Genomic DNA, 19,679 nt, shown 5'->3' on the forward strand with positions numbered 1-19,679 from the left:
TGAAATACAAATAAGTTAAAACACAGAATATCAAATACGTGAGGAAATACATGCAACTAGTAAGTGTGAAACAGGATACAATTTAAAACAGGATAAATAAGATTTAGGAAAAATATTTTAAAAATGTGGAAATGGAAACATTCTTCAGTTAAATTAATAGTTTTAATGCATAATTCAGATTTGTGCATAAAGTTGTGTGGTCCCATCCACAATTTCACAATGCATTTTACATTTTACACCTGATAATTGCATAATGCCATCCACTACAGTAAAGTTCAGATTGATATCAAATATTTTGTTCATAATTTGTAGAAGAAAACCAATCAATAGTTTACCAGCTACAGACTTTAATATCATTGACCACAGACTATTGTGAACTGTTTTCATTATAACTCATTATTAACCTATATTTGTTTTCTATGAAGATGTGAGCTAGTAAAATTAATTAGTACATTTGAGGACCAATGGCTAGATATACAGTGAGGGAAAAAAGTATTTGATCCCCTGCTGAGTATGTGCATTTGCCCACTGACAAAGAAATGATCAGTCTATAATTTTAATGGTAGGTGTATTTTAACAGTGAGAGACAGAATAACAACAAAAAAATCCAGAAAAACGCATTTCAAAAAAGTTATAAATTGATTTGCATGTTAATGAGGGAAATAAGTATTTGACCCCTTTGACTTAGTACTTGGTGGCAAAACCCTTGTTGGCAATCACAGATGTCAGATGTTTCTTGTAGTTGGCCACCAGGTTTGCACATATCTCAGGAGGGATTTTGTCCCACTCCTCTTTGCAGATCCTCTCCAAGTCATTAAGGTTTCGAGGCTGATGTTTGGAAACGAGGCTCGAACCTTCAGCTCCCTCCACAGATTTTCTATGGGATTAAGGTCTGGAGACTGGCTAGGCCACTCCAGGACCTTAATGTGCTTCTTCTTGAGCCACTTCTTTGTTGCCTTGGCTGTGTGTTTTGGGTCATTGTCATGCTGGAATACCCATCCATGACCCATTTTCAATGCCCTGGCTGAGGGAAGGAGGTTCTCACCCAAGATTTGAAGGTACATGGCCCAGTCCATCGTCCCTTTGATGCGGTGCAGTTGTCCTGTCCCCTTAGCAGAAAAACACACCCAAAGCATAATGTTTCCACCTCCATGTTTGACTGTGGGGATGGTGTTCTTGGGGTCATTCCTCCTCCTCCAAACACAGCGAGTTGAGTTGATGCCAAAGAGCTCGATTTTGGTCTCATCTGACCACAACACTTTCACCCAGTTCTCCTCTGAATCATCAGATGTTCATTGGCAAACTTCAGACGGGCCTGTACATGTGCTTTCTTGAGCAGGGGGACCTTGCGGGTGCTGCAGGATTTCAGTCCTTCACAGCGTAGTGTATTACCAATTGTTTTCTTGGTGACTATGGTCCCAGCTGCCTTGAGATCATTAACAAGATCCTCCCGTGTAGTTCTGGGCTGATTCCTCAGTGTTCTCATGATCATTGAAACTCCACGAGGTGAGATCTTGCATGGAGCCCCAGACCGAGGGAGACTGACAGTTATTTTGTGTTTCTTCCATTTGCGAATAATCGCACCAACTGTTGTCACCTTCTCACCAAGCTACTTGACGATGGTCTTGTAGCCTATTCCAGCCTTGTGTAGGTCTACAATCTTGTCCCTGACATCCTTGGACAGCTCTTTGGTCTTGTCCATGGTGGAGAGTTTGGAATCTGATTGATTGATTGCTTATGTGGACAGGTGTCTTTTATACAGGTAACGAGCTGAGATTAGGAGCACTCCCTTTAAGAGAGTGCTCCTAATCTCAGCTCGTTACCTGTATAAAAGACACCTGGGAGCCAGAAATCTTGCTGATTGATAGGGGATCAAATACTTATTTCACTCATTAACATGCAAATCAATTTATAACTTTTTTGAAATTCGTTTTTCTGGATTTTTTTGTTGTTATTCTGTCTCTCACTGTTAAAATACACCTACCATTAAAATTATAGACTGATCATTTCTTTGTCAGTGGGCAAACGTACAAAATCAGCAGGGGATCAAATACTTTTTTCCCTCACTGTATGACAAAGAGTTTAATTAAGTTGTCTAAGGTATTTTTGGTAGCCTGAAATTTATTTTGCTTTGCAGAGAAGTGGTGTTTACTTTTCAATAGTACATTATTCTGTACTATATCCCAGGGTAACTGAGATTGAGTTGTTGCTTGCTTTACATGCAATAACATACTGTCCTACAGATTTCTGTCTACTTTTGTGCTTCTGGTACAATAAGCCTACAGTTACTGATTGATAATTTTAGGATTTTGTTGGAATAGCTGAAACCTACTGTGTGCTGTATTGGTGATTAATCTGATTTATACGAGTCATGTACACATACATGAACATAGACTATATTGTCTTTGTATTATGTTTTAATAACTTGCTCAGGATTAATCCATACTGCATAACGTTACAATGGTCCCAAGCCTATGCAATTATGCAGAGTCCACTGTATTCCAGTGTGCACATTGCAACATTTCAATTTGTATTTATTTTTGTTATAAATGTATTTTATTATAAATGTTCAGTGATGTACTCTATTTAAATGTTTGTGCGTCTATTAGTTTTACCTCAACATTTTCTCTTTGCTATAAAGATGGGCATCACTACTTTTTTTTGCAGTGAGGTGGTGGGGCCCACAATCAAATCTTGCCTATGGCCCCAAAAAGGCTAGGGCCAGCCTTGAACACGAAGATCTCAAAATACGTATTATTATGTATTTTCCAGTACTTTCAAACATAGGCATTTCAAAAGAACTCAGTGGTTTGACAACAGCAAATTAAGTAAATCATCTATCTATCTGTCCAGCTACCTCAAGTACATACAATGGAACAAGATAAAGAAAATGGAAAATAGATTCAGGTACATTCAGCTGCAAGCTATGCTGTTCAAGATGACTCCCTGGGATCCTCCGAATAATGGCTACAGGAGCTTTTTGGATCAATATGCCGCAAGCAACCAAAGGAACACAAAAGGCAGAATATCCTCCTGTCATTGGTAACCTTTCCTGATTTTTATGTAACGGAGATGCTACGAGAACTGTCCACAGGAATGTCGTCTCACACAACAGTGCTATTGGCCCTTCTGTGTCTTGTCTGCTACACCAGGTCATGGTGCCAGGATTGTCAGATAATGCTGGCTTATAGTCCCCAATGCTAGTAAATGCAAGAGCTGTTTTGCTTTGTTTTCTTTAAATTAACTTTTAATATAAGTATTTTCTTCTTCAAGAAAGCCTTAGGCTATTGATAAACACCTATCAAAACTGCTTTTTTTAGTACATCTTTTCTCTCTTTCTCTCTCCCTATCTCTTTGTCTTTCAACCTCTCTAACCCCCTTTGATTTGCAGTAGGCTTAAGATTTCCCTGCTCAAACTTTTATGTACACCAATTTGTTCCAATACACTGAGCAAGGTTCGTTATGATTCTGCCCTTTCCCAACACACATTCTGACAGTGCAGCGTACAGAGCTGAAAATGCCAAATGGTATTTTGCTTCTGGTGGAGAAATGTCATGTCATAATATCTTATTCTGTTCTTACCACAGACAGGGTTAACTGTACGGACCTGTCTGTATCTATCATGAAGTGGGGATATCATCTATTCCCCTTTCAAAGAAAGCTGACCTTTAATTTTGTTCATGCTTTTTTAACTTATTAGGTTTGGGGGAAAACAAGACCAATTTTGACTGATTCCCATTTGAGCCATGTAAGAATACCCTTGGTACAGTAAAAAATAAAAAATGAAAGTGCCATTGATGTTTTTACAATGCCTGTATACAGGGGATGCTTTCCTTGATTCTGGGGAGCCTCAGTACAGCAGCTTTTATAAGTCAACATTAATCGTAAGGTTCTACAGGCTTGTAACAAGGTTTTTGATTAAGCAGATCATTTGTTCAATTCTGTGGTCAGCTCCAGTGGCTGTATGGCTATACTTTCATTCCTGATGACCTCTAAATTACTTGATTTGGTCTTTTTCCACAGCCACAAATGAAAAATAGCTGCTTTATTGTTGTTGCCAACCAACCAGCAAATTATGTTTCTTAACAATAATAATAATAATAAAAAAAATTATAATAATAAAATATAGCATAGAGAAAGAGAGAGAAAGAAGAAGTGAGAGAAAGCTAAAGAGAAAGGAAGGAAATGTGTTCTGGCAAATATCAGGATAAAATTAAAGGCAAAATTCACTGAATCATGTCTGGAATGGGGCTGCAGCAGAAAAGTTCCTGACAGGTAGATTTATATCCTTACATTTCAAAGGTAAAAGCATGTGTAGACTAGACAGTAAGTAAAGTAAACCATAATCGTGTTGGCATTTCTGAGAGGGAAAGGTGAAACTGCAAGTCTTACATTACAGGTTAGGGGGAAACAACTTATGTGACTGTTAATAGACTACTTTTCGGATCCTCAGAGAAGTTGATATAAAAACAGGTCTATTGGTATTAAAGTGATCATGCATCAGCATTTAACAAATGAGGGGAAAATGATTCTGTGCATTGATTGCAACCACTGGCATCTGGCAAGTGCATAAAGGAATATATCATCCCCATTCATGTGCAGGATAAAAAACAGCTCTGCTCTAGGAGTTAATGGTATTTCTCGTGTTGTAAATGTCGTGTCCTGACATCTCTTTCCTCCCACCCCTAGCAAGTAGGTTAACTAAGACCCTCCAAGATTTTGGCAGGTTTTGCATTGCACTGTAGTAGAATGATTGAAAACTCTGTTTGGACTGATCAAGCAATGCATTAATATTTCACAGCCCCGGCACAGACTGACTGGCAGTAATTACTTCACAGATTACTTTCCCGTTTGTGCTCTGTCTGGTCATCCATTACACTCTACATAGGCTTTCCAAAGGGAGCTTTTTTCTTCCCCAAACCACAAAAATGACACACCAGAAAACAGGTCATTGTGTTTGATTCCATGTGTTGTTGTTTGCTGACTTTGATTAAATATCATCACATTGGTAATCCATGTTGTTCTCATATTGGCATTGTGCTTTTGTTTCTTCTTCCTGTATTTAATTACAGCACAATAATGTGAAAAAGGAGCTACAGACTGTCTCCACCCCTCCCCTGCTTTTTAGATTCTGACCTTTCAAGACCAGTGCAGAGTAAAGGTGCTTAATTGCTTGTCTGGTAACAATAAACTCCGCAATTTAGGAATCACTGTTTTTTGTAGTTTTTTTGCAGGACATAATGGCCCAACTCTTTCTTCACGACACACAAATAAGTGGCAATGTAGTTGATTTAATTTTCCTGAAGTTCATCGCTACATTATAGGCCAGACTGCACATGTTTTTACTCTGCAGTAATGATGAGATGAGAGATGTTTCTAGCAGCAACACAGTTTATCAGTTAAAAAGCCAGGTGTCACTATATGCTTTTATGTTTCACCTGCCTGCATGTTATGCACAGATAAGCAGGAGAATGTCAATACAACTTGATAAAGGTTTATTTTTTTGATGTACAGGATTTTGTTGATCCCATCTAAGCTGACCTAAAAAAATACATGTCTGTTTTTCACTGCTTAAATAAGATATTGAAGCTCCACCTACATTCACCATTCCTTTCTTGTTGCAGCTGTTACATTTTAGGTCTCCATTAATGTCTCCCTAAAAGGGCTCTTTTAAATTACGCTTGTCGTTCCTTTCCTTCACCAGGCATATGTTGTTTTTAACTTGTTCAATGGAAAAATTATTGCTTTGTAGGGCTCGCGTTTTAGAAGAGTGTGATTTTAAATGCTGCACAGATTTTAATTATGCGTAAACAGCTTTCATTTGTTGGCTTAGCTCTGGGTTTGGCAGCTCACAAAAACAGATTATGGTTAAATCCTAATCATTTGAATTGTTGATAGTGGGTTTTTGCAAATGAGGCGCACACAGGCTGGTGTGATACTTCCCTCACACCTCACGAGTGAAGCCGAGTTATATAATTGAAGGTTACTGGCAAGAAGATTGTTCAGCTGAAATAGGTGTTAACTGATGCTTCTAAAAATAAGAACATGATTCCTACTGGAAGAGTGCACCAAAGATGGAGTGGCATCTTTACGCTAAATATAAAAGAAATCTGATTCACTCACACTGTCATTTTGAACCTATGAAAGCCTTTTTTTTAAGCTGTCTATCTCTCTACTGTGTTAGGAAGGCTGGATTTAAAATGTGGCTCAGACTTCGGTGATCCTTATTTGATGCCAGTGTTGCACCACTTTGAATCATTGCTCATTTATTTAAGTCTTAATTAAAGTGGATATTGACTTGTGCTGTTCTAAATGATACCAGACTTAATTGCAGGCAAATTTCACAATGGAAGCATGATTATTTCGGCAGTCTGGGACTGACTGAACTAAATCCATAGGAAAGCTACATAGCAGTTTAAGTGTCAGTGCTTCACTCTGTGATCTCTTGTAGACAGATTACTTATGCGTTCTCATTTGGGAACCTCCTTTCCTTGAGGGTCAGAGATCTTCCTCATATGTATTCTATCTCTCCTCTTATTTCATTAAACTAATTAACTACAAAACCAAGTCATTCAACAGCTTCGCAGTTGTAAAGTATTATTACCTAAAATCCACCTATTAAATAAAGGCTGGAAAACAGAGTTGTAAACCTCAGTCATCACAATACCTGTCATTTGTTTATCGTATAATTTCAGTACTTATAGACAAATATACTTTTTGTCACAGGGAAATTGTAACAGCCAATTATAATATGAGAGAGGGACAAAATCAATCAACGAGAATCCTTTAGAAAATATACATAAAAATGTATATTTTAAAAAATAAACACAGCATTAAGTTTATATAGCAAGCATCAATTTATCAAGAAAAACAAACAAACAAAAAAGTATGGATAACAATTGGAATAAAAAATAATCATATATTCATTGTAAAAATAACTGCCCAGTACTGTCACCTAACCATGAAATACAGAAAAAGAAAAAAAATGTTCAGGATGATGATGCTAGCTAAGCTGAAACCGCAAAGGCAAAATGTGCTCAATAGAGGGTGAAAATGAAATTCATTGGATGGACAAGAAAGGCAGCCCAAGTGTGTTTTCTCCCAGGCTATAGATCACCCCCAAGTGCCCAGCGATCCACATCCTAGAGCCATCCCACAACTCTCCAAAGCTGCCAGCATCTGCTTCACATAGGACCTAGATTTGCCCTCTCACCCCATTAGAGCACAGTCTTTCAAATGCACGGCTGTAGTACGGTGGCTTGGCAATACGCCTGAATGGGCTTCAGCTCTAAGTTAAGGAAAGGGCGGCAGAAGACAGCTCTGTCAGTCCCCTAACCTTTTGCAAGCATTGAAATAAAATGCAAAACCAAGAGCAGAAGGGGGCTGCGCTCCCCTAACCCATAAACCGACGGATTTTTCAGATCACACACACGGGATGTGAACTTTCAAGAAATCGAGGGGAAGTGGAATTAATTATGGTGCTCTTGCTCTGTCTTTAGGACTTAGGTGGGGGATTTTACATAACTGTTAGTGTTATCCTGCAGTATACCATCGTTGTGAAACTTTAATATGGCTCATTGGTCACAAGCTTTTATATAACATTAGAAAACTGATGAACACCAGCTTAAACTAGCTGAAATTGCATTGACTGCTATTACACCAAGAATGATGCTAACTGAACTTGGTAGGGCTTAGGCCATGTAAAAAAAAATTACAATAGTAAGACTGGTAAGACCTCATTTAGAATATTTTACAATTGTCCCCATGCTATTAAAAAGATATTGCTGCCCTAGAGAGAGTTTAAAGAAGAGTGATTAGAGTAATCCCTAGTTTCAAAGGAGTGTTTGAGAGCTGCTGGCGTATGTCGGAGGTGGGATTCAAACACCATGCCTCAGGACTGCAAGACGCATGCATTACCACTACGACAAAAGAGTGAGTTAATCTGTGGGGCTGTCAAGATGTGGTTTCCTCAGCATCACAATACAGTGGACAAGTTCAAGGGACTTAGGAGACTCTTACATCTTCTTAAATTAGAATTGGATGTAATCAAACAACAATTTGTTGCAAAATAATGAGTTAGTTAGTTTGCCTTAGATTATTAAGACTTAATGACAGGAGCAAAAGGGCATTGACTACTCTTCTTGTTTTCAATTTAGTAAGGCTTTCCTCTGAGCCAGTCTCACCTTGCTTGCTCTTTTCAGTGCTCTTATGTTAGCTTGAGTGCTACCATAAGCAGTGCATTCATACAGTGAATGATGCTGTCATAGAAATACCAGCCATCCTTTGTGCGTGTCTCATATCAAACCTCTGGGCTACTGCAAAAAGACTGCCTCGCTTCAAAGGGCATTCTCAGAAGATCCTCTGTCACTTGAAGTAGCTTTGGGCACTTTAGAGGTTTCGTGCCAGAGAATGAGTGGCAGATCCGGTAGTTGATAAAATGCATTAAATGGAACGGGACATTCCATTTACTCTTTCAGGATTTGTGCTTTTTTTTTTTTTGCGGTCAGTCTCACAATGACAGCTTCAATATAACACACGACTCCTGAATTTCTGTGTTTTCCTTCACCTAACAAGAACCAAGAACCAAGATTCCAATTTAGTCTTCTTTCTGTTAGTGCATCATAAAACACAGCAGCTCTTTTACACAATACAGGCACAATACAAAGATGACAAGCCCTATATCTTAAGAGTGTGTGAGGCACAGCCAAACATAAAGAGAGAGAGAGAGAGAGAGCAAGAGAGAGAGAGAGCGAGAGGGGGGGTAGGGAGGAAGAGAGAGGCATTTTGTTTTCTCTGGCACTATGCTAGGTCTGGCGTGGTGATGCTGAATATTATTTAAGATTATATGCTATCCTTTTTAAGTAGAGCATGGACAAAAGGATGTTAAAGCATAATAGTACATTTATACATAACCATAAAAAGTTAATTCCACACTGTGACTGTAATTTAGTGTTACATCCTTGAGTCTTAAAAAAAATGACATTCATTCTTTCCTTCCCAGGAGGTTAATTAATTAATGTCTGATTCCTCCCTGGCTCCACTTCTACCAGAGTTCTGAAAGGTATTGGCTTTCAGTAGCTATTCAGCCACATTATACATAAAACAATGGTGACATCCAATTCTAATACATGTGAGTGTGGCTGTTACAGAAGGTTAGTTTATGAAAAGCACACCACTCCAACTTGACCTCTGAGTCCTCATATATAAGATATTTAACCAACACAGATAAGGTACAGAGAATGTTTAGATCAGTTTTAGCAGTGTTGTATTAAAACTGTAGTAAGTGAAAATGCAGTTAAGCACAATATATTCCCACCAGAGCATAAGTACTTCAGCTCAACAAAGCCATAATACAAATCACATATATATATATATATATATATATATATATATATATATATATATATATATATGTTTTGCTACATTATGAAAAGTTGATACTCTAAGAAAAACAAAGTGATGCCACCATATGGAAATTGACTATAAAAGATTGCCTTTAATGAAGGTTAAGAACAACAAATCGATTTTGTTTGCAATGCATCTCCCCCTGTGAATTAGCAGTCTGCACATAGACCCTTGCAAATGCACATCTGGAGATTGGAGAAAGTTGGTTTCTTCCTGCTCTGTGTCAGAAATAGGATTTCTTTATATAGTTCCCCTGCTGGCTTTGTACCTCCATTAGTCTACCATAAATCAAAGAGTGAGTCTCATAATTTGTTTTATAATATAAATAATGAAAGCTGTGTACAGTACTTTAGTGCTTCAAACCTGCGAAAAGGGTGTCAGTGTTCACATGCTGGCAAAAGGATGGGTCTTAATCATTTTTATTTCATCAGCCTCACTTTGTGACAAGATGAATAAAGGATGACTGATTGTCGGGAGGTTGGCCTAGTAGGCTATTCAGGGGAAGCCTGAAGAAGAGGATCGGGTGTTTCTCCACTGGTGTGGACCAGTGCTGTAGTGGTGACAGACGTAGTGGGTATACTCTAATCTGGGGGGGTGCTGCTTGCGAATTGTTGACCGGGGGCAGAGGGTGGGGTGCTGGTGATTCATCGAATGGATGGCGGTGGGGTTGTCGACTAGGGAAGATGGCAGATGAAAAACAGAGCTTGCTATAGGAATTATAAGGAGGGTATACGCAAAATCTTTGGTGGTATACGCAAAGTTATGTGGGCATACGCAAACTTCCCTTCAAATGATGTGGGCATATAGCATATGCCCTTGACTACACCACTGGTGTGGACACAGACAGAATTAATTCACATCAGGGGGAGTTGTGAGAAGAAACAGCACTAGGGAATTTGTTTTCATTGCCTTAGTACCTATCTTACAATTTATTCCACGTTCTCCTTTACATTCACTGTAGGTATAGGGGATTGGATTCCCTGTACGTGATCATGTGCAATTCTGCCTTAAGAAAATCCATCCTACACCAGGAGGATACAAAGTGTTTAATTCAATGTCTTCGATTATAGGCTATTGAGGCTTACATGGCAAAAGGGAAATGTAAGAATATTTTATTATCTATGGAAAATGTAAAAGAAATACCCCCAAACTGTATTCCTCTATTCATTATAATACAGACTGGAATGTATTATGCAATATCATCTACCTCCTATAGCTACAATTATTTTCAAGATTCTATCTTTACAGTCCCTCCTTATGTCATAATTTCATTACATTCTGGAGCATTTTCACAATGGCATTTTATCCTTAAGGCAAATACTCCAAGCACTGTATAAATGACGGGGAATTTTCTCTCTCTCTCTTTCTCTGCTTCCACAAGTCTCAGCTTTATTTAGAAGTCTATTTATGGAGCAGTTTCATTCCACAAGATATACATGCAAGTCATGTGCAGTTTGCAGTCTGCCTGGATTTCATATGAAAAGGGTCGAAAATGAATACTGTGGGTCCCATCAAGGATATTAAAATGCTATAAGTAACACTTTGATGGACCATAAGGTAGACTTTCTTTGTATTATTATTATTAATATTTTTATTGTTATTCAAATCCTCTGTGGAAAATTAACTGCTCATATTTAATTCATGTGGACACAGCCGATTGTAACTCATTGTGTATCAGCTGCATCTCAAGTAGTGCAGCTCACTAGACTGATAAGGAAACTGAATTCCCATTTACCTGTGTGCTAACACCTTATATTTGAGGTGTCATTAATGGGGATGTAGCAATATATTAATGTCAGTACAATGTACTTCCTCGCATTCCAGTCACCTCAAGAGACGGTTTCTTTTGTATGATGTTCTCACAAAATACAATTACCACTTTGGTTTGCTGCTGCACTTATAGGTAGCTATTTGCTAAAGTGCAGGGTACCAGCCATTTTAAATGCCACAGGTATACATCTCACAATAATATGGCACTGTTGATCACAATGTGCTATCTTACTTAACCTGAGTATACACGAATGTGCTAAATTGCTGTTCTGCTTCACTTGGAGCTTATTGCTCAAGTTAAAACTTAGAGTTTTGCTTTTTATTTTTCCCAGGCCTTCATATAAGTCCGAGTAAACTTGCACTTAAAATTCAAACAGGGACGACAGGGTTAGTGAAGCTTAAAATGCACTGAATATATGGGTATTTTCAGCTGAATTATGCTCTTGTAAGGATTGCAGCAGACTAGAGAGAGTTCATAGGTTGTGAAAAGACTTGTAAATGCTCTGAGAAAGTGTGCTATGATGTTTCACACTGAAAATCAAAGAAACAAACAGACAAATAAGCGATATAAGTATATTTAAATCTTATGAACACATAATACAAAAGACAGGTTTGTGGAAGGCCAGGGAGCAGTGTAGATGATTAAACTGTGCATTAAAATTGAAAACAAATGTATATACACTCACCTAAAGGATTATTAGGAACACCATACTAATACTGTGTTTGACCCCCTTTCACCTTCAGAACTGCCTTAATTCTACATGGCATTGATTCAACAAGGTTCTGAAAGCATTCTTTAGAAATGTTGGCCCATATTGATAGGATAGCATCTTGCAGTTGATGGAGATTTGTGGGATGCATATCCAGGGCACGAAGCTCCCGTTCCACCACATCCCAAAGATGCTCTATTGGGTTGAGATCTGGTGACTGTGGGGGCCAGTTTAGTACAGTGAACTCATTGTCATGTTCAAGAAACCAAATTGAAATGATTCGACCTTTGTGACATGGTGCATTATCCTGCTGGAAGTAGCCATCAGAGGATGGGTACATGGTGGTCATAAAGGGATGGACATGGTCAGAAACAATGCTCAGGTAGGCCATGGCATTTAAACGATGCCCAATTGGCACTAAGGGGCCTAAAGTGTGCCAAGAAAACATCCCCCACACCATTACACCACCACCACCAGCCTGCACAGTGGTAACAAGGCATGATGGATCCATGTTCTCATTCTGTTTACGCCAAATTCTGACTCTACCATCTGAATGTCTCAACAGAAATCGAGACTCATCAGACCAGGCAACATTTTTCCAGTCTTCAACTGTCCAATTTTGGTGAGCTTGTGCAAATCGTAGCCTCTTTTTCCTATTTGTAGTGGAGATGAGTGGTACCCGGTGGGGTCTTCTGCTGTTGTAGCCCATCCGCCTCAAGGTTGTACGTGTTGTGGCTTCACAAATGCTTTGCTGCATACCTCGGTTGTAACGAGCGGTTATTTCAGTCAAAGTTGCTCTTCTATCAGCTTGAATCAGTCGGCCCATTCTCCTCTGACCTCTAGCATCAACAAGGCATTTTAGCCCACAGGACTGCCGCATACTGGATGTTTTTCCCTTTTCACACCATTCTTTGTAAACCCTAGAAATGGTTGTGCGTGAAAATCCCAGTAACTGAGCAGATTGTGAAATACTCAGACCGGCCCGTCTGGCACCAACAACCATGCCACGCTCAAAATTGCTTAAATCACCTTTCTTTCCCATTCAGACATTCAGTTTGGAGTTCAGGAGATTGTCTTGACCAGGACCACACCCCTAAATGCATTGAAGCAACTGCCATGTGATTGGTTGGTTAGATAATTGCATTAATGAGAAATTGAACAGGTGTTCCTAATAATCCTTTATTTATATATACATATAAACCTCCCACATTAAATTAAACCACCTTGACAATACAACTGTGACAAAACACAATGCACACAATCGAGTAGACACGAACAGGTCTGTGTCAAGAAGCTTGGCACTAGGGTATCCCTCAGAGGCAGATGCTCAGAAGGAAAGACTGATAATGAAGTAGGTAAAATGTGCTCTGGCCCAGTTCCAGTGCTGGTAAATGTGTTATTTTAATTAGGCTTTGAGATACTAGAGATCAATATGAGAAATCTTTGTATGGGTGTTTTCTTTTTATGTTTTCCTTTGGATGACTGGAGCACTGCCCAGCTAACGCAAATAAATAAATAAATACATCAATGGCAAATAAACACAGCAACTACTGTGAAACCAAATCAAAGCCTGTTTCCTGATGAGTCAGAAATCCTGGTGTCTAATTATCTAAAAAGGCTGTTTTTGAGCCTCTTATTTTACCCCTGTCATTTAGCTGCAGCAGCTTTGTTTTTGTTGTCATTGTTTGTTTGTTTGTTTGCTTCTTAACAGCTCCCCAGGCGGAAGTCAACCAGTACTTACTATTGTGAAGTTCATGACTTTGAGGATCCAGATTGTCAAAGCGAGGTTGACTAGGATTAACACCATGAGCAGGAGAACAAAAAAGTAAAGGCAACGCTTTCGCCATCCATAAATCCCCACTTTGTACACGTGTGGTTCTTCAGAGCTCTGCACATTGTTTCTATGTGTGTACTGTTCTTGGGTCATCTGCAAGGAAAAGAAGGAGGAGACAACTTTAGTGGGGATTCTTAATCTGAAACAATGTTATTCAGTCATACATTTTAGTTGAATTATTTAATTAATTGTGTTTTTTCTGTTTAAATCAGTGATATCTTTCTAGAGTTTGCAAAGCACTGATTCACCCTAAAGAGAACTGTAAAGAGTCCAGTTGATTGAAGGGGATAATATGATGCTATGATAATGACATTAGACTAAATGCAGAACTTGAAGAGTAACCCGTGATAAAAATAAAATAAAAATCCTCAAGAAAGACCATCATTCTTCACTACAAAATGCCCAACTTAAAGATTTAATTTGCCTGCCTTGGGGTGATTTTCTTGTAGGCTTTTCTTGTGACACCTCTCTGGAGTGGACCCCACACCCCACTTTGGGAGTCACTGCTTCAATACAATATGATTTATTATCTTTTCTGATAGGTTGATACAGGTGATAGCTTAACTGCCAGGCTTGTGCAAAAGCCATACAAAAGATATTGCAACTGCAGCCATGTCTTAAAGTTCACATTCTTATTCCCCACTGCTGAAATCATGGTGGCCTTCTCTCACTTTTCTTGATTTTTTAAATGTATATTTTTTATCAATGAATAATAGTTATGATATATCACTTTTTTCAACTGTTTTAAATGTAATGCATTATGCAACATTATTAAGTAAATCTCCTCAGAGGTATGTGTGCAAATTTAAATAAACATTTATGCACATACCAATCCCTCCCTTAAATCCAACATACAATACAGAGAGATTTATAATGGAATATTCTAACTACCTGTATAATATGTTTTTAATGATAAAACAAGCAAGCCTAAAACTCTGAGATATACAACAGAAGAAGGGGTGCCCTTAATAAATATATTGCAGTTGTATTGTGTTGTATCTTGTAACCTCAAACAATAGTTGTAATCAGTGGGAGCTCTGTTATATTTTGTGATTTAGTCAAATTACTCGCCTATGAATCTATGCCTTTGCTTTTGCAATGCCTAATTGCTCTTCTGTACAGAAAAGAAAAAGGACACTGCACACTGCAAACAGGGGAATAATTTGCATAAAAAAACTAAACAAAACATGATGTATAATCTGGCCTTGCTCACAGCCCCATTTATAAGACATTCTGTCCCCTGCATGTGTAACACATTGTTATATGCATGCGGGTGAGAGGTTATACTGAACTCTGGCACCTGCCACCTTTTCTCAGCATGAGAAAAGCCTCCAACTAAATTAGCAGTCGCAGCCACATTATTTGTTGAGTGCCTTAAAAACTAACCTTTACCTCACAATGATTAACATCATACAGAATTGCTCCCTGGAAAACAACAATAATAATACATTTGGAAAAATGACAACATCAGTTTTTTTTCCAGATAGGGACACTGAGATATTCTTCATTAAATATACATCCAGCTCTGGAAAAAATTAAGAGGTCTCTTATTTTTTTCCAGAGCTGTATGTACTGTATATATTTGTTTTATTATTATTTGCAACTTGTAACTTGCCTTCCCTTGTCTATGTGTTTTGTAGTAGTTTTGTAGGCTTTGTTCACTGTGGGATAAAATATACCAATCTTTCTTGTGTAAAAAGTCCTAAAAATCCCAGAGCGCTACCCCCATCTGATAATAACATTGACAATACCTGTCCCCAACCATAACATTACAAATATAAACACATTATAATAGATTCATATTTATGTTTCCTTCTCTAGAGATTACATATGAAGATTAACTCCGCAGAAATGAAAAGCATGTAGTTGCATTTGAAGCATCAAAGCTAACATCTTGGCAAGTGAAACCAGCCCTTACTTTTTAAAATACATAAACATCAGTTTTGAAACACTCCTCCCACAAGATCTAGCTGTGCTTCCATTCACTATCAATATTTTTCCTGCGTGACACACCCAGAATAGTCATTTTACAAAACAATCGCCACCCATTTAAATAGAGGAGCCGTGGATAGAACAAACAAGCACACATACGTCTTGTTGGATGTGGAGGTCATCCAGAAAGCTGACCTCCATGACTGTAAGCACTGTAGCAATGTAATCGAGTCCAATTGTGACTATAGTGCTTTATGAAGGCATAGCTGATCCACAGGCCATGGAAAGCCAATTCTATTTTTGATTAGGAGGAACCTAATCGCCTTGTTATTCATCCCCTGTGCAAAAAATAAAAACAATAAAGGAAATAAAGATACACTGCCCGCTTTTCCACGTGAAAAGGAGTTAGCGAAATGCCCTGCTTAAATTGGCTACCGTTGTTTCAGTTCTGCCTTAAGAGGCTTTAGATTAAATCTGAATTCCAGACCTGGGAAACACAGAAGGTCAGGGCAAATTTGAAGGACCTGAGTGAGCCACCTATTGCAACCTGGTCTCAGTGTCCTCTCTAAAATAAAGAGCCTGAAAACCGAGAACTTTAATAATGCCACGTGTGCTGTGTTAATGGACTGTTAAACAATCGATGCCTAGTGGTGAGGTTAGAGGACACATGTAAAGTTTAGATAGGAATTTACACTTAATTAACCTGCTCTCTTGTGAAAATCTCAACCCCTGAATGAACAGCAGAAGGGACTCGGGAAGATGTGGAGCACAGAAATGCACATCAGTGAGCACGTTAACTACAACTCGAGAACGCTGCTTTTAATATATAACATAAGAAGAAACAAATGCAGAGAAACATAGATATATTACACAAATAGACTTGAATAGCACATTTGAAGAGATACAAATTAAAAGAGGCTGATCTTCTATAGGTGAAACTGTCCTGGTGATAACTGTGTACAGGTGTCAAGGCAGTGTGATTAATTATGTTGTTTAAAGGTTCGGTCTAAAAGAGTGATTATTATTTAAGGTAGAAAATAGTTAAACAACAAAGGGTGACTGAATGTGACTTTTTTTGTATCTCACATGTTCAGGGAGTAGTATCCAGAAATCATTAGAGTGTGCAACGCTCATTAGCGGTAATAAAGGCCATAGTAAAGCATTGCTTTGCTGATCAAATGACAGTGTGAGTGAAATTCTAGGGCTGTCCTGCTCTACTCTTGCACAGGAAGAGCTTTTGTTGCACTCATCAAGACATTTCCGATGGCAGTGGACCCTTTTTTTATTTAACAAATTATTTGAATCTTCCGCTTTTACATTCCCAATTTGAAAGTGGTGAATGTGGATCAACTTGAACTGACACTGAAGCGATGAGGAGAAATACAGGTGCCCTCAGAAATGGACACTGGCAAGATATCCGCTCATCATCACCGTACTACTGCCTGAACAGGAGTGCTTTAAAGTGGAGCACTAATGCAGCTCTCATTGAAACCCCTGGAGAATCATACAGGCCTTTGCGTGGCAGACTCACCCAAACACTACAGCAGACAGCCAAGTAAGTGTTAGCCCATGGGGAATCCTGTTCACAGTCAGTTATAACACTCTAGATTGGTACGCTTGAAGACTGGAGGGTTTAAGCTGCACTCCAAGCAGAAGCTTTTATGAATCTGTACCACTTGAGAGTCTGGTCATTCTTTTTATTTGGCATTTTCCTTGACAAAAGCAGATCATCTGTTTTCAATGGATCACGAGAACTAATGCAAATTCACACAAACAATAGACGAGTAATTAATTGAGCAGGGCCATTCGAATTTGAGGAAAACGCACATAGTGAAGTGAAGTGTGCTGTCTGGAGTGCAGATAAAGTGCATTCAACAGCCAAAGTAGTTTTGTTGTTGGTGGTATAATTGACTTTTCTGTACACGTATTACAGTGTCTAACAATATGAGAGCACTTTTAAGCACTTATCAAGGGATTTCATCTTACGAATCTTCCATTTGAAGTTACCCTATTTTATTGAATCTATATATATTCTTGGTACTTATATTTTGATTGAGAAATATAGCAAGTAGTTTGAAAATTAAGTAAATACAAACAAAAAAGTAATGTTGCCATTCATATTAGAGAATCATAACATGTATTTAACGGAAATAGGTTTATGCTTTTAAAGAAATGTTGGGATGTCTTTGATTATGTGTAGATATCTATGCTGATGGCTACAATGCAAACAATTAACTCAGGCTGATCACAGTAAATAAAGGATCCGAATGTCTCTGCCGCACAGAGTCAGATTAATTTTATGACCAGAGCAAATGCTGGAGACAGGCCAGCCCCAGTGTTATTGTTACAGAGCATTTTACAGCAAAGTCCGTATTTTATACTGCCAAGGTTAATAAGCTTGCAATTCATTTTAAGTTACCCCATCTTGGATCTCTGTCATGGCTGTACAATGACTGGCTTTAGTAAGCAGACAACACTGGACTGCCCTGGAACATTTACTGACTAAAATGGTTGCTTTCTTGAAAACTCTGCCAGAGCCATTAGCCTATCTTTCAAGTAAACCAATGTAACCTTGTGCAAACAAACAAACAAACAAAACAAAACTGAAGAGAAGAGGAGGAAGAGAAAGAAGAAGAAGAAAAACAGTTCAAAAAGGTTGCTAAGAACTGAATTAAGGCCCCAAAGGTAATTCACTCACTGGTGTTGTGTGACAGCGTAGAAAGAATCTAGTGACACATTTCTAGTTAAGACTCAGGGGACACACGTTGCCGACAGAGAAATGTCACTTCAGAAGTTTTCTTTTCCCTAGAGAGGATGTTAAGAGGGGCCCATCCCAATCTTCAAAAAAGAAAACAAAGCAATACAAAAACACCTTCATTTTCATGTCTACTTGTCTACTTCTTTGAAACAACAACAACAACAACAACAACAACAACAACAACAACAATAATAATAATAATAATAATAATAGCAGTGGAAGTAAATACATTCTTTGGAACATAGGTTTGACACTGAGTGCTACAGTAGATTCTTTGTACAGTGATTCCTGTCATGCAAGTACTAGGAAATACAGCTGATCTGCAAAAGGCTGGGTCAAGTGTTAATTCAGTCTGCATTTGATAAATTGCAGTTCTAGCCCCATATACAATCAGAATCTTTACCCGTCCAACAGTGGCAAATTACAATTGCTATACTTGACAGCAGCTGTTTGTTTGACAAGGAATTCTTCCTTATGCTTAATGCAGACCCTGTTTTCACATTTGCAAAGTTTTTATTTGGTCTCTATCATGTCCAGGTTATTTTTTTTCCCTTCAGTTTTCAGTCTGTGGGTAAAATTAATCATCTTCAGAGTGCGGTCTTAGGAAATGCTCATTCCCTATGGATGGTGATTAAGCCACTCTCTTTTTTTAGTTGACTATTATTATTCACAGCATTGATTAAATGTAATTTGTTTTTGCATCACATTGTTCTTGGTGTCAATTTGGTGGGGACCCCTATCAGAATTTAGAATTCAACACCAACAAAATTATGATAATGAAATTTCCATCGCTTTAATAAGACTGATTACTAATAAGAGTGATTACAAGTAAACATACATTGACAGACTTTAAACTGGATGGGCTAAATATTTTAACAGCAAAGGAAAAGCTACTCGAATGAACGTAAAACTTCCTACTAGGCAATATATTACTAGTACTGACCTGCAAAAACACCTGCAAACTTTCAATATTTTATAGGTTCCCTCACTTTCTATGTCAGCTGTTACCAGTCTGTTCTTTTAAAGATAGTCCAGTGGTCCAGTCTTGAAATACATTCAAAAACACATAACGGTCGGGGGGGACCTACACAGTTATGATCTTATCCTCTATACTTGAAAGTCTAATTTCATGAGACACTGTACAGTCACTGCCACTAAATCCATTTACCGAATGAAGCAGGTTTGATGAAGCTGTTTCAGTGTTTTTTATGACTTTGCCTTTCCATGACTTTAAAAATTTGATGTCTATACTCGGGGATGGGCACAGCCC

General features: G+C 38.3%; 1 protein-coding gene across 4 annotated transcripts in view; it reads right to left on the bottom strand.

The window, feature by feature from the left end:
- The window catches only part of sgcd (sarcoglycan, delta (dystrophin-associated glycoprotein)), a 154,085-nt gene that overhangs the window by 122,938 nt on the left and 11,468 nt on the right, over positions 1–19,679 (bottom strand). For all 4 annotated transcript variants that reach the window (XR_010820922.1, XM_066716460.1, XM_066716458.1 and 1 more), the window contains exon 2: positions 13,627–13,812. Coding sequence is in view for 3 of the 4 variants with exons in the window: in XM_066716460.1 (XP_066572557.1) it covers positions 13,627–13,812 (186 nt within the window). In the remaining variant the exon portion in view is untranslated. The remainder of the gene's footprint in view (positions 1–13,626; positions 13,813–19,679) is intronic.

The sequence above is a fragment of the Amia ocellicauda genome, chromosome 11 (assembly GCF_036373705.1).
Source record: "Amia ocellicauda isolate fAmiCal2 chromosome 11, fAmiCal2.hap1, whole genome shotgun sequence".
NCBI classification, from domain to species: domain Eukaryota; kingdom Metazoa; phylum Chordata; class Actinopteri; order Amiiformes; family Amiidae; genus Amia; species Amia ocellicauda.